The 21622-nt window shown below is 39.3% G+C and overlaps 1 protein-coding gene across 1 annotated transcript in view; it reads right to left on the reverse strand.

Annotated features, from left to right (window-relative positions):
- Nucleotides 1–21622, reverse strand: part of ATP6V1A (ATPase H+ transporting V1 subunit A) — a 62598-nt gene that overhangs the window by 4816 nt on the left and 36160 nt on the right. The window contains exons 4-14 of the mRNA XM_004606715.2: nt 21218–21432; nt 20838–20975; nt 18581–18732; nt 16065–16227; nt 15330–15438; nt 11232–11354; nt 11017–11131; nt 10107–10170; nt 8133–8336; nt 2036–2130; nt 1058–1229 (exon numbers count right to left, since the gene is read on the reverse strand). Coding sequence (XP_004606772.1) covers nt 1058–1229; nt 2036–2130; nt 8133–8336; nt 10107–10170; nt 11017–11131; nt 11232–11354; nt 15330–15438; nt 16065–16227; nt 18581–18732; nt 20838–20975; nt 21218–21432 — 1550 coding nt within the window. The remainder of the gene's footprint in view (nt 1–1057; nt 1230–2035; nt 2131–8132; nt 8337–10106; nt 10171–11016; nt 11132–11231; nt 11355–15329; nt 15439–16064; nt 16228–18580; nt 18733–20837; nt 20976–21217; nt 21433–21622) is intronic.

Consider the following 21622-nt stretch of genomic DNA (forward strand, 5'->3'; position numbering starts at 1 on the left):
AGATGGTTTCTATTTGTTTAGGTTCACTTTTAACCCACAGCATAAACAAACACTAAGTGTTATGTATGTAAGAAACATACACAATCAGAAACAATCTCAACTTCTCAAGAGGTGTTTAGTAATATAGTTGAATGCCGTGAGATAATTAAATGCAATTCAACTGATAAAATGTTAGAAACAATCTTACGCATTTGAGTTTCTGTTGATAACTTAGCTAAATGTTTATATCTTCCAAAAGAACAAGAGTCCATTTAAAAGGTTAAAATGATATGTAAGAGGATACTTAAAAGGAGTAAACAGCAAAAGTCATTTCAAATGAACACAGGAGCTAGAAGTTAACAGGCACTTGAAGTAACTGCTGCTCACCAGTGATTTTAGCATTAAATTGCAGGTGGCTAAGACCAAAGGGAAACTGTCAGCATTTATTTCAGACATGACATACTGTAATTTTTATCACTACAATTTCTACTTAGGCAAGTACCTTTGAGGTCTGTTCAGTTTTCACAGAAGCTGAGCATAGTAAAAATAAGTAAAATAAGAAAAATTAAGAAGTAAAAATAAGTAAGTAAGTAAGTAAATAAATAAATAAATAAGTGAAAATAAGAAGTGTTGGGGCTGGAGTGATAGCACAGCGGGTAGGGCATTTGCCTTGCACACGGCTGACCCGGGTTTGATTCCCAGCATCCCATATGGTCTACCCGAGCACTGCCAGGAGTAACCCCTGAGCGCATGTGCCAGGAGTAACCCCTGTGCAAAACCGGTTGTGACCTAAAAAGCCAAAAAAAAAAAAAAAAAAAAAGAAAATTGTTATTGTAAATTTTCACAATATAGCTTCTGTGTGTGTGTGTGTGTGTGTGTGTGTGTGTGTGTGTGTGTAATACAAGGAATCAAACTCAATGCCTAACACATTTGAGGTCTATGTTTTATCACTGAATCATATCTCTGGAGAGAGAGAGAGAGAGAGAGAGAGAGAGAGAGAGAGAGAGAGAGAGAGAGAGAGAGTGAGAGAGAGAGAGTGTGTGGTAGTAGTAGTAGTATTAGTCCAAAAAAAAAATACCTTGAATTTCATGGAGGAAAGTTTATAGAGGATTTCTCCCATGTGTTCTCGAATAATGGACCATGTGATTTTGTTGTCACTTTGGGCAGTGGTTTCAACAGCCCTACGGGCCATATCATAAAACGCAATCATGTTGGACAGCATTCCCACGGTCTTGTAGAATGGGCAAAACCTAGGAAAATAAGAAGGCAAGAATTAATCACAAAACCAAAATCCAAAGTAGGCTCATATTTATTTATTTATTTTTAAATTTTATTGAATTACCATGTGAAAAATTACAATGCTTTCAGGCTTAAGTCTTAGTCATACAATGCTGAAACAACCATCCCTTCACCAGTGCCCATATCCTACCACCGAAGACAAAAAAAAAAAAAAAAAACACAGTATACCTCCCATCCCGCCCACCCCTGCACCCCCCACCCCCGCGCCTTGTAACTGATAAATTTCACTTTACTTTCTATTTACTTTGGTTACATTCAATTTTTCAACACACACTTCACCATTATTATTAGGAGCACCCCACTAGAGTCAGACCTATTGTGAAGAGAAATGAAGTCGCGCTGCCGCTACTGTGGCCGCGCGGTTTTGTATTTCTGTATTTTAACAACTAAGTCCAGGGAGATTTCTTCTGGATATTCGATCATTGCAAGCTTGTAAACCCCTTCTGTGGTTATCATAATATGGCGGTCCCCACGCCCTTCATCCCCGGGAAGGGACAGGCGAGAGAGAGAAATATCTTTCCCCTCCTGGGCGGGCATGGGGTCGCGGCTTAGTTCTCTGGCTGGAGACAATCTACAAGTAGGCTCATATTTTAATAAAACATTTTATCTCTTAAATATCAGAGCATTAGCTCCTTTTAATATGCAAGTGATTTATACTGAATGACAGACACAAAAGATAGGCTTACTATGTGAGCAGCTCCTTTAACACTGGAAATAGAAGATACTCAAATCGGAAAAGGGTATCAGGATAGGTTACCTGTCATAAGGAGTATATCCATTTTGTTGCAGGAAATCATCTTTGATAAGTTTTGCTACCTCCAGAGTAATTTTATCTGTTTCTGCTAGAGAAGCCTAGGAGAAAACAATAATACATATTTTAAAAATTGACTTTCACAAGGTGAAGCAATGCTTAGAGTCAAATAGGCAAGAGGAAGTATTGGTTTTTGAGCCAGATCCAGCTGTGTGCAGGTCTTATTCCTGCTCTGTGCTCAGGATCATGCTGGTGGTACCTGGAGGGCCATGTGCAGGACCAGGGTCAGCCTGGTGCGGAGCAAACATCTTGATGTCTGTACTGTAATCCTCTCCAGCCCACTTTATGTTTTGGGGGAACACTTTTCTTCCTGGTCTGGCTTACTATCCTACTTGTTTGAATTTTCAGTTTCAAGTTTGTTTGACAGAAGTCTACATAAATAGGTACCTGCTTTTCAACACTACATAGTTAGCACCACGAATGTCCAAAGCACAGTAAGCATGTGTTTCTGCAGGTCTGAGTTCTACTTCACTCGTCCCACCACTCCAGAGCTTCACTCTAAACAATGCTGCCTCAAGAGCTTGACCTCTGGCAATTAGGAGAGACAGGCCAGGCTTACCGGGCACTGTGGGAACGCGGGCCTGGTGAGCTGAGCAGCCGGGCAATAGGGCAGCAAGCTCCTGAGAGGGAAGGAGCAGCTCTTCCACTTCTTTTCTTTCTATTAGTTCTTTTCACCGCAATCCCCAACCTCTTCAGCCACAGTAAACAGGAAAACGTGCTATATGTGTATCCTTTTACTGGAGATAAACGCCTGTGAGACCCATATTTTAACGTCTTACAAATCTTACTTGGAGATTTGGTACTTTGTTTTCTAAGATTCTTTGTCGTGGCTGCTGCTTCTGGCTCTGATGCAGTTTGCTCTTCAGGTATGCAACCTCCCCCTTCTCCCCCCAGGTGAAGGGCACTGAGATCTCTAACTTCCTGCCTCCACCGCAAGTCTAAGGCCCTGTTTGCCATTTTCGTTCATTTCTCCCTCTCTCACCTCCCTGTTGCCCGAGCAGCTCAGCTGCCCTGCGGCTGGAGTCAGGCTCAGGCTCTGATGCCTGCCTCAGTGGGCAGACATTCTTTAGTTGTGGTGCTCACATATGTCTCTGTAGCGGGGAGGCTACTGTTGCACTCATGTGGGTGGCATTCCCATGGTTTTCTTTCAGTTTTCTTTTTTGGGTGGGGAGTGAGTTGAGGATTTGTCTCTCAAGCAGTGCTCAGGGGGCCTAGGGCTTAGCCTTGTGCCGCTCAATGTCAGCAGCGCTGGATACCACAAGGGACACTTTGGTGCTGCTCAGGAGACATGTGGTGTCAAAAATGGGGCATGCAAGCATGTGTACCAGCCCTGCACGCTACTCACCTCCATGGGAAACCCCCTAGCTTTCTGTTTGTTTTGAGTCACACCCAGCGGTGCTCAGTGCTTATTCTGCAGGCTTAAGGGACCACATGGGTGTTGGGGATAGAAAACAGGCCGGCCACAAGCAAGGCAAGTGCCCTACTTGGTATACCATCACTCAGTCCCACCTGTCTCCAGCTTTTGAATTATAGTGCTGGCACATATACAGACAGCTTTGTATACATGCAAGAAATTTTTCACAAGAAATTTCACAAATTGCAGACATGCTTAAATTGTACTTGGTACAAGCAGGTGGCACTGGGATTGAGAGCTTGGCCTCACACCTGCTAGGTCTGAATTTATTTTTTGATTTTTTTTTTTTTTTTTTTTGCTTTTTTGGGTCACACCTGGCGATGCACAGGGGTTACTCCTGGCTCTGCACTCAGGAATTACCTCTGGCTGTGCTCAGGGGACCATATGGGATGCTGGGATTTGAACCCGGGTCGGCCGCGTGCAAGGCAAACGCCCTACCCACTGAATTTTTTTGATTTTTAATTAAAAAAAAAAAATTTTTTTTTTTTTTTTTTGGGCTCACACTAGGCAATGCTCATCCTGGCTATGCACTCAGAAAGTACTCCTGATGGTGCTCAGGGGACAATATCAGATGCCAGGGATCGAACCTGGGTCAGTCATGTACAAGGCTAAATGCCCTGCCCATTGTACTATTGCTCCAGCCCCCAGGTCTGTTAGCCAGTGAGCCATGTTCCAGCTGCACTTGAGAAATTGAGATAAATACAGAGAAATGGAATTTCTAGATCAAAAAATTACAATGATTTTCCATGTCATAACTAAAACAACATATTGTCCCCTCACTTGAATTGTGGTACCATATAGATAACACAAGGATCTCTCTCTATATATACATATATATGTTAATAATTTTGGTTTTGCTTTTTGCTTTTTGGGGGTCACACCCTGCAATGGTCAGGGGTTACTCCTGGCTCTGCACTCAGTAATTACTCCGGGCAGTGCTCAGGGGACATTATGGGATGCCAGGGATTGAACCAACGTCGGCCGCATGCAAAGCAAATGCCCTATCTGCCGTACTATGGCCCCTATACATTAATCTGTTTTATTTTGGTTCCAGTGATCTATTTGTAATCTCACTAATAACACAGTTTTTATTTCTATGGCTTTGTAATGGTATTAAATAGAGAAAATACTCTCTGATTACTATTATTTTTAAAGACTTCTAAATAATCATGTGATATCTTAGAATGTTAGGATGATTACTGGTTTGCTTGAAAGACTTAACTGAAAATTTGACTTGGCACCATATCAAATTGATCAATTAAAGAGAAGCACTAGTATTCTAAAAATAAGTTTATCCAAGATCATGGTCTACCTCTGTAATCTGATCTTTTGTTTCATTAGTTTTAAAATGTTTTCATAGAACACATACATATATTTATATACATACATAGTTAATTTCTATATTCTGCATTTCTACATAGTTTTAGGTATCTGGACTTACACCTGGCTCTTCACTCAGGAATCAATCCTGATGGGGCTTGGGGTACCACATAGAATGCCAGGGATAGAAACTGGATGGATCACATGCAAGAAAAGCACCCTCCGCACCCCCCAGTCCCCGTGCACTACTCTCCAGCCCTGCTTAGCTCTGCTTTTCAATTGGCATTGCTAATAGAAATTCTCGTGATTTTTTTTTGTTTATCTTCAATTAGAGCCTTCCATAATTCACTGATTCTAATTCTTATCTAAATTCTGTCATTTTTCTAGTTAAATGAACAAAGAGTGACAATTTAAATCTCTTTAAACTTTTTATTTTTATATCATTAGTTAAAATCTCTGGTATTAGTTTAAATACAAGTAGTGATAGTAATAAGCATACATTTTTTTTCTAAGTATTTTCCTAAAAATGTGCATACTTTTTTATCAAATCAAGGACGATCCCTTCTATTCCTTGTTTGCTAAGACTTTTTAAAACCCTAAGTAGCTCTGTAGCACTAAGATCCCATTGTTTATTGACTTGCTCAAGTGGGCAACAGTAATGTCTCCATTGTCAGACTTGATATTATTGTTTTTGGCATATTGAATACGCCATGGGGAGCTTGCCAGGCTCTGCCGTGTGGGCGGGACACTCTCGGTAGCTTGCCGAGCTCTCCGAGAGGGATGGAGGAATCGAACCCAGGCTGGCTACATGTAAGGCAAACACCCTACCCGCTGTACTATCACTCCAGTCCTTATATGAAATAAAAACCCTAAGTAAGGGCCAGAGAATAGTACAACGGGTAGGGCATATGACTTGCACACCACTGATCTGGGCTCTATTTCTGCACCCCATACGGTTATTCTAAGCACCACCAGTAGTAATTCCTGAGTACAGAGCCACGAGCAACCCCTTAGCAAAGCCAATGTGACCTAAAAAAAATCCCTAAGTAATAGACTTCAGAAAGTATTCTCACATTGATTAAGATACCTTTTTCCTCCTGCGGTAGTAATCACATTAGTGAGCTACACAGATTTTCTGTTGAAACATATTTGCATGGCTACAATAAACTTTACTTGCTTATATAATTTTGTTTTTTAATGCATTGCTGAATATAGTAAACTAATATCTGATTTAGGATTTTTATCTCTGTTTTAAAAAAAAACTCATAAATTTCTTTTCTTTTTTTTACTTTTGTATGGTTTTTTAAATTCTTGTTTCTAGTTCATTTTATAAAGTTTAGCATTGATTCATAAGATCTATGCATTTAACAACTTGTTTAATAGGAATATTCTTTGTTGGAAATATTGAGATGATGTTATAAAATATATAAAATATAATGAATAGAGTAGCTCTAAAAGTACTAACTAAAATTGCTTACCATCTAAGGAGTCAATTTTGAGATTAAATTTGGCTATATTTATCCCTCAAACTCCCTGTTCTTTCTGGAACCTGGCAGTCACGCCTAAGAACTGCCTCTGGTGCCATATAAGATCATTAACTGGCCATGATCCAGAGACTCAGGATTTAATCTCGGAAGAGAGCCACAAACTGCAGAGATGTATCTGCACCCCAAAATTATCTCCAGTTATATCACCATATTTGAAATTTTAGAATCCTTGGGGTGTGCTGCTGCAAATGCGCCACGTCGAATTTCATTCTCAACTCCACTGAGGTACCAGGAAAAGTACACCACATTTGATGGGGTTAAGGTAGAAGGCAATCAATTGATCTCGATGCAAAAATAAATAAATAAATCTTCGAATTCCTGGAGTGACAGCTCATATTCTCCACTACTGATGCACCAGGAGAAGCACACCACATTGGATAGGATGGAAAGTAGAAGGCTACCAAACTGGATTAACTAAAATATTAGCACACAAGGCTAAACCTGTAACAACATGTTAGTAATCTCTTAAATGAGAGCTTAAAGGCTGAATGGTGAGATACAACAATCTTCACACACTTTCTTCTAAGGAAACCTTTTTATGATCATTTTTAGTGAATTATTCATAACAAGCAATATAAAATAAATTATTTAGGGCCTGCTATTGGGTCAAGCTTGGGTGGTAGTTGGGGAAATTCAAAATAATGGTGGTGGAAAGGTGTACTGGTGGTGGAATTGGTGTTGGAATATTGAATATAATAAATAATTGTGAGCAACTTTATAAAAATAAAATTAAATTTTAAAAAATTGGCTACATTTAATTACATGATCCTTCTTTAAAACATCAAAGGAGACACAAAAATAATTCGCTTGTTTATACATATAAATAGCCTAAGTGCTCAACAACAAATGGATAAGTGCATGTGTGTATATGTGTATACATACACACAAACACACTTCATCACTTTGTTTTTATATCTAAAAGAAAACATATTCTAAAAAGATATATATTCATACATTACGACAAAATACTATTCAGGGAAAATGAAATTTTGTCTTCTATGACAACATGGATGGAACTCATGGGTGTCATGCTCAGGTAAATTAAGTCGGGAGGATAAAGATATATAAATATTGGGTCATGTCATTTACATGGGAGATACAGAGAAGCAAAGCAAGGGAAAACAACACTAAGACAAACAAACCTGTGGACTCTGAACACAGAACTGTGGTCACCCATGTCGATGGGGAGATGGGACAGAAACAGGGACGGGCCCAGTGGACTGTGCTGAAGGGACACAGGCACTTCAGGAAAGGGGTTGTGGTATGGCAACATATACTTTGAAAAATCACGAAGTTATAATCCTGAGTTTTCACCTGCTGCTTGGGGAGAATATGTAAGAGAAATGCCCTGCTAACCACTAGGTTTTTTAGCCACCCCACCTGGGTGCCAGATGTTATGTGGGGGAATAAAGCCTTTTCAATGACACCAAACTCAGTCACCAAGAGACTACCACTCACCAGGGACCCCAAGCAAGAATGCCCCTCTAAGCCCTTCAGTGCCAGAACAAGTGAAAGAAAACAGTGCCTAATACACTGACTGTTAGAATAGTTTGCTACTCAACACTAGATAAAATGACAGTCATCGTCCACAAAACAAACAGGCTACTCAAATGCTTGCTGAATGAAAGAACAGCCTAAACTTTATCATTTAACTATTCTTACCACTCATTTTTCAGAACAAAAATGTACATAGCTAACACTATAAGATTCTGTCTTTATTACACTAGAGCTAATTTACAGATCTAATGAGCTTACAACTCACCTTTCCCACTAGCTGTACAATTTCTGCCAAGTCTTCTTCTTCCTGGAGAATCTCTTTAGCTTTGGTCCTCAGAGGAACAAACTCTGTGAAGTGTTTGTCATAGTACTCATCCAAGGCACGCATGTACTTGCTGTAGCTGATTAACCAGTTGACAGAGGGGAAATGCTTACGTTGAGCTAGTTTCTTATCTAAGCCCCAAAACACCTAATTTAAAAACAAAAATCAAATCACAGTGATTTTTTTTTAAAGGGGGGGCCACACATAAGGGTTAATCCCGGTTCTGTTAAGGGGTCACTCTCAAAGTGTTTGGGGAACCTCCCGAACTTTGTATGAGGGAATTATAAGCACAAAAGTGTATAAATCTGTAACTGTACCCTCACGGTGATTCTCTAATTAAAAATAAATAAATTATATAAAAAAAAAAAAGTGTTTGGGGAACCAGGCAGCACCCAGATATCCCACATTCAAGCCCTGTGCTCAGCCAACTACACTCGCTCTTCAATAATTTTTCTTAAGGAATTAAAAAATCCAAGGGATATTATCTAAATATTTATCTCTCTAATGTTTTAATGTTTTGAAAAAATAGTATCTCAGTATAGCGAAAGTCAACTGGAATAGAACAGAACTTACAGTTGAAAGCTGTAGACTTTTTAATTTCAGCATAACTAGTATCTACAACTCAAAATTCATCTGAATTTAATAGTGTTATATCTGGTAGGAAAAAGTAATTAGGGCTGGGATATGTCTCAGTGATTTAGCACATGATCTGCATGTTTGAGTCCTGTTTTTGATGCCCGGAACTGGAGAAAAAGAAAAAGAAAAAGGACTCTTTGGGAGATCACTGTGGCATAATACAAGCATGTGAACCACAAAATGCCTGAGATAGAATGGTTACTTTCATTAAAGATCTCTAAATGTTCTGATTAAACATGGTTCTCTACCATTAAGGGCCAACCCCCTAGAATGTGACAGTCATTTCTCTGGCCGCACAGTCAGAGATTTTCCTCATTTCCTTCTTTCGGGAAGAGGCCCATACCCAGCAGTGCGCAGGGGTTGCTCCTGGTGCCTCTCAGCCTGCTGAGCTTTCCCTCTGGTCCCTGTGTTCATTTCTTTGCTCCCCTTTCCCCTGCAACTTGAAACTCAAAACTTTAACAAAGACTTCAGTGTTTATCAATTTAACCTCAAGGAATGTTCTTATCTGATCCTGACCGAAACATAAGCAAATACTGTTTTCCTCACAGGGACAGTATAGACTTAGGAATGTAGTAATATTTTAAAAAAACATACCCCTGATTTGATAATCTTTCATCTATCTGGACTTCTTTTAATGACTATATTGATTAGTTACCCACTAAAATTCAAGCGGTGTCATAGGAAACAGGTGCCTCACCAGAAATTATATTTTCCAGCTTTGGTTTCATCTGGGTGTAGCTAATAGAGTAAGTGGCCTGTGTTTATATGGAGGCCCCATAAGTAAGGGTTTCCTCCCATTTCCCTGGGTACCAGTCAGATACAGATAACTGCCAGGCCCAGTGATGGAGGGACCTTAAGATGGAAGGAGTCCCAGTCCCTGGATACTACTCCATACTTCCTTTCTGATAGGATTATCTGCCTAAGACTATAGGGAAAGAAATTTCAACTGGCTTTTTGGGAACCATTGCTACAACTAGGGTTATTCTAAATTAAAGAATAGTATTAGTGAACTACCAATAAAACTTTGCCATCCCTAGATGTATGTTCTATTTATAGATTTCTTATAAAATCTAGGCAACGAGCTAAGAAGAGTATCAAAACCTTTCAGTGATAAATCCTAAACTGAACTTACTAATGACAATTTTTTAGTGACTAAATGAAGTATCTTGTGGTAATACCATAACAGCTGGGGGTATGTGGGAGAAGTGCCAGGCAGGTGGCCAGTGTGGGAGACAGAGAGCAGAGACTGATTTAAGTGGACTACACGAGGGAAAGATATACCTGGACAATACCGAGAGTCGCAGATGTAACTGGATCAGAGAAGTCACCACCAGGTGGAGAAACTCTAGATTAAAAAGAAAAAGAAAATTAGTGAAAGCCTTCTGATTAATTTGTATTCTGGGATCATACCCAATGATGCTCAGGGCTTACACCCGGCTCAGTGCTGAGGGTAACATAGGCAATGTTGGGGATCAGGTCTGACTTGGCCCTGTGCAAGGTCAGCACCTTACCTGCTGTACTATATGAAAGCCATTTCTAATTGATGGGAATGTTTCATTACAAATAACTTTATTTTTTAGTAAATCAAGGTAGTTTTTACTGAAACTTACTGAGTAAGTTGAGCGAGAAGAGAAAGAGGGGAAATGTGTTCAAGAGAGAACACAGGCAGCAAAGAGACAGAGACGGGCATGTGGGATGTATGCAAGGGAGAGCAGACTCGGAGAGCAAAAGCCTTACTAGAAATAACTTTAGAAATCACCTTTGAAAAGACATTCTTACAGAAAAACCAGTATTGAGTTGACAGGGTGAAATACTGCTCTATGAAATATTGTTAGTATGATAAATAAGACATAGTAAGTTTCACTAAGCAGAATGGAAGGAAAGCTGAGTACAACGTACGGCTTTATACAGGGACATAAATCATTTTCTCATGATATATTCTTACTTTAACATGTCTGTTTCAAGCTACATCTCTAAGACACCATGACCTGAATATTATAGGGCAATTCATGTTAAATCTATGGATGCAGAACATGCAGAGATACCTAAGCATGTACCTTTTTAAAGAGCTCCTTGCGTGATTCTATAGTATAATCTTGATTAAGAACCACTGTCCTCAAAAGCAACTACTGTTTTCTCTGAAATACATGACCCATGACTCTTTTGAAGAATAAAAAGTTTGGGTGCTTACGCTCCTACAATGCTGACACTTCCTTCTCTTTCAGGATTCCCAAGACATTTCACCCTGCCTGCTCGCTCATAGAAAGAGGCCAGCCGGGCCCCGAGATATGCAGGGTATCCACTATCTGAAAATTAGAAGAAAAAAAAAATTATAAACAGGGATTTTAAGTCAGTCCTCCCACACCCCGTAACTGTTTTTACCTAATAAATAACATACAGGCTTACCTGCAGGCATTTCAGCCAGGCGACCCGAGATTTCTCTCAGGGCCTCAGCCCATCTGGAGGTAGAGTCAGCCATCATACTGACGTGATAGCCCATGTCCCGGAAATATTCTGACAGTGTAATTCCTAAATTGGAAAGTGCACATTGCAAATAACAATCCTATTATTTATAAGGTATTTTCACCCTTACAAAAAAACTTTAAATCAATTTGCACATGAAGTAAACTGCTAAGTTGTTTACCAAAATCTGTTGTGGGCACAAACTGAATTAGATTTCTTACCCTCCTTTGAATTTAGGTATGATCTTTTACTAAAGGACTGGAGTGATAGCACAGTGGGTAGGCATTTGCCTTGCATATGGCCGACCCAGGTTCGATTCCTTCGTCCCTCTTGGAGAGGCTGGCAAACTACTGAGAGTATCCTGCCCACACGGCAGAGCCTGGCAAGCTACCCATGGTGTATTTGATATGCCAAAAAAAAAAACAAACCCACAAAAACCAGTAACAACAAGTCTCACAATGGAGAAGTTACTGGTGCCCACTCAAGCAAATCAATGAACAACAGGACGACAGTGCTACAGTGCTTTCACTAATGTAAAGTATGTAAAAGTGTGTTTTATCACCAAGCAAGTCACAAATGCTTCCATGTTACTTCTTCCTTTAGGTTTATGTGAAGAAATTCCCAGAAGCCCTGGAAGGCATGTGTTGAAATGAAAGAGCTCTTATCAGCCTGGATCCCAGCACGAAGTGACATATTCAAGAATTCCGTGATGACCATATATTGGGCAATTACATGTTTGGGTTTATTTGTTGCCATAGTTAGCCTAGTCTATCTAAACATAATATACATTTTAAAAAGTAGGAGGACTGAAGGGACAGTACAACAGGCAGGATGCTTGCCTTGCATGTGGCCAATCTGGTGTGATCCCTGGCACCATATATGGTCCCCAGAGCCCCTGCCAGGAGTGATCCCTGAGTGCAGAGCCAGGAATAAGCCCTGAGTACAGTGGAGTGTGGTCCAAAAACCCAAAAACAAGCAACGAAGTAGGAAAATACTTTTCCTATTCTTTATTGAAATGATTAAGTTGTAATCATTTTTACAAAGTAGTGCTTGTGTATGTATATATGTATATGTATATATGAAACAAGTATAAACACTTTCCAAAATTTAACCCTAATTAACCATTAGCTTGTAATGGCTAATTTTTAAAAGTAACAAATGTTATTAGTAAGTAATATCTAAATTATTCAATTCATTCTAATAAGTTTACTCTGTATTATAAATTCATATATAGTAAATTTTTAGAAGAAGATGATAGGAATAAAGAGTCCTGGATTCTAGTTTCTGTTCTACTATCAACCTCAGTAAAGTAACAATTTCCCAATTTCCCAGTATACTTTCCTAATCTAGTTAAAATGAAATACTCTTGCTGAATTAATCTGTAAATATTAGATGAAATGCTTTTGGCAAGAGTTCCTTGACCTTTAACGAAAGCAGGGAGGTGCTGGAGCAATAGTATAGCAGAAAGGATGTTTGCCTTACACGTGGCCAACATGGGTTTGATCCTATATGGTCCAATGAGCACCACTAGGAGTAATTTCTGAGCCAGGAATAACTTGAGGATTACTAAGTGTGACCCAAAAAAGCCAAAAAAAAGATAGTAGAACGATATACCAGACCACCGAAACATGCAGGCACACTGTTTCAGTAAGTTGAAAGTGGGTGAGGCAGGGTGGAAGAGAAAGAATTCATTGTGAGTGACCTTGCAGCAGCTGCTGGTTCTGTTGGCAGGAGAGAAGGAGTGAAAAAACATACAGGCCCCACCTCCACCCCTCATGCCATGAAAAATTTCACAGATGATCGTGAAGAATTCCTGAATCAGTCATAGCCACCCCCTGAATTAGTCACAGCTATCCGTTCCCATCTCCTGTAGAGATGGGTATGAGTGAAAATTACTCATCAGGTTAAGAATTAAATAGAGATAAAAGAAGAAAAAAAGAATAGCAGTATGCAGTGATGGTTAAATAACTTGCAAAACCATATAGGTGGAGAGAGTGTGCAAAGGAGTAAGGCACGTGACCCCAAAGGCCCAGAACCTCCGGGAGTGATCCCTGTGTGCAGAGCTAGGAATAAGCCTTGAGCATCGCCAGCTATGGCCTAAACCAAAACAACAACAACAATGCATCCTACTACAAAGTACAATCTCAAGGTCTATACAGAAAGCTAAGGAAAGATGTTTCATGATGCAGAAATGCAGAATTCAACGAAGAACTTGAAGAATAAAATAACCATTACAGAAATGAGAGTAATGTTAGAAGGAAAACAAAGAATATCCTTTCTCCTGTGAACAAATGTATAAGAATAAAAAGGATTAGAAGAGATACTAGAACATTGGAAAACAGATAAAAGAAATCCAATATGTATAGTTAGTATGTTTTAAAGAAGGTAAATGATAGTTAATGGAAAAGAACAGATTTAAGAAATAGCATAACATCTTCCAAAATAAAACATAACATGTATAAGATACTGTAAGGAAAATCTTATAAAAATTATATGCACCAGAATTTATCCTAACAAAGTCATTAGACTTTAATTAATAAGAGAAATTCCTCTGGGAATTTCAAGTTGCAAAAAGAAAAGTCACCTAAAAAGGGGGGGAAAAAGTTCAGTTTCAGATCTCTAACAAGTCAATCATCATAGTAAAAAAAATAATGATCCCCAAATTTCGTACCCAACCTATTGCTAAAATTTAAAGGCAGTGGGAGGAGTGAGGGCAGAATGAACAAAAGACTTGAAGAAACAAACATTTAGGGAATATAGTTTCCATGAGCCTTTCTTGAAGAAATTTAGTAAAGTTAAAATTTCACCAACCATGAAGCAAATGGAGAAATTATAGCAAAAAGACTTCCTGTGGGAATGTTCTCCATTTTACTATAGGTCTAAATCTAACAGAAGCACTTATGGGTATAGAACAGAATGTGACTTATTATAAAACCTGAAAATTTAGGGGCTGGAGCAATAGCACAAAGGGTAGGGAGTTTGCCTTGCACACGGCCGACCCAGGTTCGATTCCCACCATGCCACCATATGGTCCCTTGAGCACCGCCAGGGGTGATTCCGCGTTCAGAGCCAGGAGTAACCACTGTGCATCGCCAGGTGTGACCCCTCCCCGCCCCCAAAAAAACCCCCAAAAAACAAAAAACCTGAAAATCTAGAAGTACTAGAAGTAGGAACCAGAATGTGAGCAAAGATGGAAGATAATAAATGCCTAGATGTTATCTTTTTTATCTAGCGGTCAAGATATCATAACTAAAAACTAATAATTTAGACCCAGGGAGATGGCTCAATGGGCTGGATGCTTTGATGTGAGAAGCCTATTTCATCCCTCATACCAGAGGGTCTGTCCCCCAGCAAACATCACATGGGTGATAATCAAAAGCAAACAAAAAAGACCCAACGAAAAAAAAAACGTTATCATTTAACTATAAAGGTACTGGTATCTCTATAGCTAAAACAATGAAAATCATATACGAGGAAAAAAAAACTGGTAGAAGACAGATCATCTTATGATCATTAAAAAAAGTAGCTCCATGATTCACAAATTAAAAATAAATAAATTAAAATTAAAAAAAAAAAAGTAGCTCCAAGAGCTGTAGCACATACTTTGTCTGAAGGGGATCTGACTTTGATCCCTGTCACCACACTCTACCTCAAGCACTGCCAGGACCAATCCACAAACACTGAACTGGCAGTACTCTCTGAGCACTGCCAGGTGTGGCCCATGAACCAAACTAAAGAATTAGCTTGAGTGCTGAATGCATGTTTTACATGTAGAATTCAATCCCCTGAGCATTTACTGGCAGTGACCCCCCAGCACAGAGCTGGGAGTAGACCCTAAGCACTGCCAGGTATGGTCCTAACCACCACCTCCACACCAACCCTTCCCTCCACCCCGCCCCAATATACAAAATGATGCTTTACACTGACATAGTCTTAAGATATAAGCAAAGTATTTCTCAAAAACTACAGATGATATTTGTAGATTAGGAATATTTTAGAATGAATAAGTTGCCATTGCTTTTATCCCAACTGTGTACTCACCAGTATAAATAGAGGCTTCTCTAGCAGCAACAGGCATATTGGAGGTATTGGCCACGAGAGCTGTTCTCTTCATGATTGACTCGACCTTCCCATCAACTTCCATTGTGAGCTAGAGAGACAATCTATTAGTGATGCTCAAATTTCTAAATGAAACATTTTAATCCAATTCTCAACACTGTCTATATTTAAATCCTCTCATAATCATTGTTTCCAAAGTATTCATTTCCCATCATCCAACCTCTTTTCCCTACCCTGCAGGGCTGTTAAGAAGACGAGCATTATTTCTATTTCTTAAATGACTATACCTATACTATCGTATCCGATACAACTATTAACTGTCAATACAGCAGATCAATGTTCTAATTTTCTCTAAAAGTTGCTCAAATAATCTAGATAGATTTTTTTTTTTTGGGGTGTTTGAGGAAAACCCACTGGTGCTCAGGGCTTACTCCTGGCTCTTTCCACAGTAAACACACCAGCAGTGTTTTAACTGTTGAGACCAAATGCAGTGCTGAGGGTGGAACCCAGGTTGGTACATGCGAGACAAGTGGCTTACTTGTGGAACTATCTCTCTGGTCCCTAAATCACAGGTATATTTAAGAAAATTCCTTCAAAAACTCTTAACAAATGAGAGACTACTGCTCCATATCTGATACAACTATTAACTGTCAATACAGCAGATCAATGTTCTAATTTTCTCTTAAAGTTGCTCAAATAATCTTTATATATACAAACCTCTGGGAAGTCCCGAAGAACTTCAGACATCTCATTTCCTCTTTCACCACATCCCACGTAGATAATCACATCACTGTTGGAATACTTGGATAGAGACTGTGATATCACAGTCTTTCCACAGCCAAAAGCCCCAGGAATTGCAGTAGTTCCTCCCTGCACACATCTAAACAAAGAAAAAGAAAACTAGGTGTGAATTACTTTGCTAATAAATATCAATCAGTCAAGTAGGTTAGTGACACAAATTCAAATTTAGAAAGAAATTCCTTTGAATTTTTTTTTCAAAATATTTACCTATACATACATAGATGCATATATGCAGACATAATTGTTCTCCCTAGCTGTGTCTAAAGTATTTTTTATTATCACCAATTGCCTCTATCTGTAATAGAGTTTATTAGCTGAAAAGTGAAAGTATATTCCATAAAGTACCTGAAGGAATAGTATATAAAAATATTAAAATAAATGAAATAGTATCCTGGCAGGGCTGGAGAGATAGCACAGTGGGTAGGGCATTTGCCTTGCATGTGACCGACCCAGGTTCGATTCCTTCGCCCCTCTCGGAGAGCCCAGCAAGCTACAGAGAGTATCTCACCCACACGGAAGAGCCTGGCGAGCTACCCAAAAAACAGTAACAACAAGTCTCACAATGGAGACGTTACTGGTGCCCGCTTGAGCAAATCGATGAGCAATGGGATGACAGTGACAGTGACAGTATCCTGGCACCACATATGGTCCCCCAAGCCAAGCCAAGAGTGACCCCTGAGCCTAGAGCCAGGCGTGGCCCTCAAACAAACAAGCAAGCAAAAAGGGACAGTATTAAGAACTAAAATTAGAGAGCTAGGAGATAATACAGTGGTTTTGGCATCTAGCTAGTATGCACCTGACCTAGATTTGACCCTGGCACCACATGGTTCACCTGATCATCAGCTGCAGCCTTAGGGACCCCCAGCACTGCTGGTGTGCCTTGGGAATGCCTAGCACTTCAGGGCCTGCCAGTATCACTATCTGTAGGCCCTTTCACTGAGCCACTGGCCTAGTTGGGTTCTCAGCATCTCAAAAGAACATGACGTATGTCTCATCACAACCAGTGTTTGCAAGCACCACAGCTGAGGCACACAACCCTGGGAGTGCATGTGTTCTACTGCTGAGCCTTGTCTGCAAGCAAACTATTCCTTGAAATTATCTGTAACCACATCAAATCACCCAGGTGAAGAACAGGGCTGGAAGTGACCCCATTTGCAGTGTGCTACTGAATGTGGCAAGTGCTCTCACAGAGAACCATGAGGTGTCATGGGAGTAAACAGAAAAGGATGCAAAGTCTATCAGATGGAGTAGGAAATTTTGCTCCTGAAAAAAAGCTACATCTGGGTCAGGGTGATGGTGCAAGGGCCTGGAGCCTAGACTTTGCTTGTGCAGTCCCAGGTTTAACCTCCAGCACTGCATACTCCCCACCCCCCAAAGCACCTTTGGTAACAATTCCGAGACACTGAGCTAGGAAGTAGCCCCTGAGCACTGCCAGGTGTGACTCTAAATAAAATTTTCAAAAGAACCTGAAAGGAACTAGAAATTAGCCAAGTAAAAATAAGCAACATTCCAAGAAGAAGGAACTACAGGCCCAGGGGACAAAGGAGAAGTAAGCTTTGCTTGAGAAATGAAAATGACTTAGTATCCCTGGAACACGATGTATACGGTAACAGGCAGTCCAGAGACTAAGACATCATTGAATGGTACACAATGACCAGAGATTGGAAACTCTGTTAGAACTGAGGAGTATATACTTATTTTAAGAGCAATGAAGAACTCTTAATGGTGTAGGACTAATTGTGTATTAGATGGATCACTATATAACTGGGACAAATGGCTAGAAAAAAGGAAACGGAAACAACAGACTATAAATTAAGATTGCAGGCAGCAAGGAGGCACAAATAATTTCAAATATCATCAACTTATAGTAATACCAATCTATTAATTTTAGGTTAAGAAAAGTATTGTTATATCAGCATGGATTTTAGCCTCAAATCTTTATTTCTGCAGAAAGTTTTAGAAATAATCCTTTCTGGGGCTAGAGAGAGAGTATAGTAGGTAGGGTTTCTGCCTTGCACGCAGCCAACCTGGGTTTGACCCCGGGCATTCCATATACCCCCCTTCCTCCCCCCCTCCACTCCCAGCATTGCCAAAAGTAATTCCTGAGTGCAGAGCCAGGAGTAACCCATGAGCATCAGCAGATCGCCGGGTATGACCCCCCCGCAAAGGAAAAAAATTATTAATTAAAAAAATAATGCTTTCTTCTTGCATTATGAAAAAATATATCCAGTGATTGACCAGTAGTATATAATAATCACTGACAATATTATGCACTGCATATCTAATTTACTTTCTAGATAAAAATAATTACTATCTCTTTAGACAAAAATAGCACATAAAACATTTATCTACAGAAAATGGAAGAAAATATATACGTAAGAGAATTAAGACTTCTTTTCTGAAGGAAGATCACGGGACACAGTAAAACTTACGGAAAAAGGGCATCGAGAACTCTCTGGCCTGTCAACAAAGGATGATTGGCTGGTAGCTTCTCAGTGACAGGCCGAACCTGACGAACAGGCCAAACTTGGACCATGGTGAACTTCTCCTTTATACCTTCAAATTCAAGTTCCAAGACAACATCCTGTAAAAATACAGTAGAATTTTAAGCATCATCATATTTATGAATATTTTCCCCCTAAAATCAAAGTATCCCTGATTCTTCTTGGGGAACTGGAGGTGGTATATAAAAATGGGGAGGGAGACTAATTCTTTTGTAGGACATGTTTATGTATAGTATTACTTTTTAAAAAATCAAACTACTGTTTTAATAATAAAATATAGGCTTATAAGAGATACCTCAATAGATAATGGACCAATGTGATGACCTCTCAGTTTCTGTGTTGCAAGCTATAATGCCTAAAAGTAGAGAGAGAATATGGGGAATATTGTCTGCCATAGAGCGGGGGAGGGTGGGAAAGGGGTGTATATTGTATATTGGTGGTGGGGAATGTGCACTGGTGGAGGGATGGGTGTTTGATCATTGTGAGATTGTAACCCAAACATCAAAGCTTGTAACTACCTCAAGGTGATTCAATAAAATTTTAATAAATAAATAAATAAATAAAAAGAGATATCTCAAGTAATAAAAATACATGGATATACAGAGGGAAATCTTTATAGATCCAGAAACTAATCCTAGGATAATGAAGGAAGAAAAGTTAAAGTTTCTATAATTTGTGGCAGAAGAGATCGTACAGTGGGTAAAGCACTTGTCTTGTATGCTCTAGACCCATTTTTGATCCCTGCCACTCCAAATGATTCCCCCAAGCATCACTAGGAGTGATACCTGAGCAGCCCTGATTATCACCAGGTGTGCCCCCACCAAAAAGAAAGCTTTCCTATTTGACCTTTAATTCTCTGATTTGTTTACTTTATAATAATGTTTGTAATAGGAGCTGGAGCAATAGCACAGGAGGTAGGGCACTTGCCTTGCATGTGGCCGAGCCGGGTTGAGTCCCAGCATCCCATATGGTCCCCTGAGCACTGCCAGGGGTGATTCCTGAGTGCAGAACCCCTGTTCATCACCAGGTATGACCCCCAAAGAAAAATAAATAAATAATGTTTGTAAAAATGTTCTTAAACATTAAAAAATTTTAAATCAGAAATGAGTACACACTTTTTTTTTTTTTTTTGCTTTTTGGGTCACACCCAGCGATGCTCAGGAGTTACTCCTGGCTTTGCACTCAGGAATTGCTCCTGGCAGTGCTTGGGGGACCATATGGGATAACGGGGATCGAACCCGGGTCGGCTGCGTGCAAGGCAAACACCCTACCCGCTGTGCTATCGCTCCGGCCCAGAGTACACACTTATTAGACAATGAGTAATGCCTACTTTCAATGTTGTGAACAATGAGATAGTTTTAACTGTTTCATACACTCTCAAAATTTATATATGTTATATATATAAATATGTAATTTTGTTGATACGTAAAACTTCTGCTTCAGGGTGGTTCTCGTATAGGAGTGAATTTTAATTTTGGGGAAGAATTCTGGTCATACTCTGTGGTGCTCAGGAGTTACTCCCAGCCCTGTGCTCTTGGGCTGTTCCTGGTGGAGCTCAGGAAAGCATGTGTAGTGGGCCTCCTATGGGAGAAGCATGCACTTAGCCCACTGAGCTATCTCTGGCCAAAGAGTGAATTCCCAGCTGAGAGCAAGGTTACTTGATGCCCAAAATACCAATTTCTCTTCTCATGTCAAGATATAACTGGCATATAACATTACATCAATTTCAGGTATACAAATAATGATCTTCTATTTGTTTATGTTGTGAAATTATCACGTAATAAATCTAGTTAACAATTGTCACCATAGATTTTTTTTTTATCTCATGAGGACTTTCCAAGATCTACATTCTTAGCAATATTGAAATATGCAATACATGCAGAACAGTTTCAGAACTATAATCACCATACATCAACACCTTCATGAAATTTATACTGAGACATTTGCATCTTTTGACACCCTTCACCCACTTGCCCATCCTGGACATACATTAAAATGCTACACTGTCTCAGAAAAGAAATAGTATGTTCTGCTTTTTGTACTTCTAAACTTAATTAGAAAACAATTATAGAAGTTACTTAAAAATCTACAGAACAAATACAGAACTATTTAGGGCAATAAAACCTGGGCAACTATCACATAAAAACAGGGCCTCTCCATAAGAATGCTCTTTATGGATACTTACAGAGGTGTCGTAATTGCCAGGTGGAGCAATATAAGTTACAGTTCCTCTATTTCTTGGAGGTAACATTATTTTGTGCTTGATGAGAGAGTTCTCATTGACAATTCCATAAATATCTCCACCAGTGATATGACCGCCAACCTAAAGAATAAATAAATCTGCTATTTAATGTCCAAACAGGCATCAAGTAGACTCATTCTTACTGCTATTATTCATATAATTGTATCACTGTCAACAAAACAACTGTACTAGTGAACTTAATGATAAATTTAAACCACACTACTATGGTCTATTTTTATTTCAATTAAGAATACTAAATAGTTCAATACACAACAATTTCACATTTTCCAGCAACTTTATAAATCTTGGTTACAAAGACATACCCGTAGGTTTTTGGAAGGTGTAAAATCCCATTTTAAATCTCTGCTAAGAGCAGACACATTCACTCCTCTGGGAATGTAGATACTTTGGGTCTGACTGCTGATATCTGATAAAGGTCTTTGAATACCATCAAAAATAGCTCCCATGATGCCAGGACCAAGCTCTACAGAGAGAGGTTTCCCAGTACGGAGTACAGGATCGCCAACAGACACACCAGCTAGAAACACTTGTTGAGGAAAATTCTCTATGTAAATTTAGAGATACTATAAAAATGAAAACAAAAACCACAGTTTAACAAAGAAATCATACAGCATTTCTTAAGAGCAAAGTAGACATTTGAAAAAATAATAAACATTAACTGAAATAAAAAGCTTTTTAACTTTTTTATTTTTGGTTTTTGGACAATA

This window comes from Sorex araneus, chromosome 2 (genome assembly GCF_027595985.1).
Source record: "Sorex araneus isolate mSorAra2 chromosome 2, mSorAra2.pri, whole genome shotgun sequence".
NCBI classification, from domain to species: Eukaryota; Metazoa; Chordata; class Mammalia; order Eulipotyphla; family Soricidae; genus Sorex; species Sorex araneus.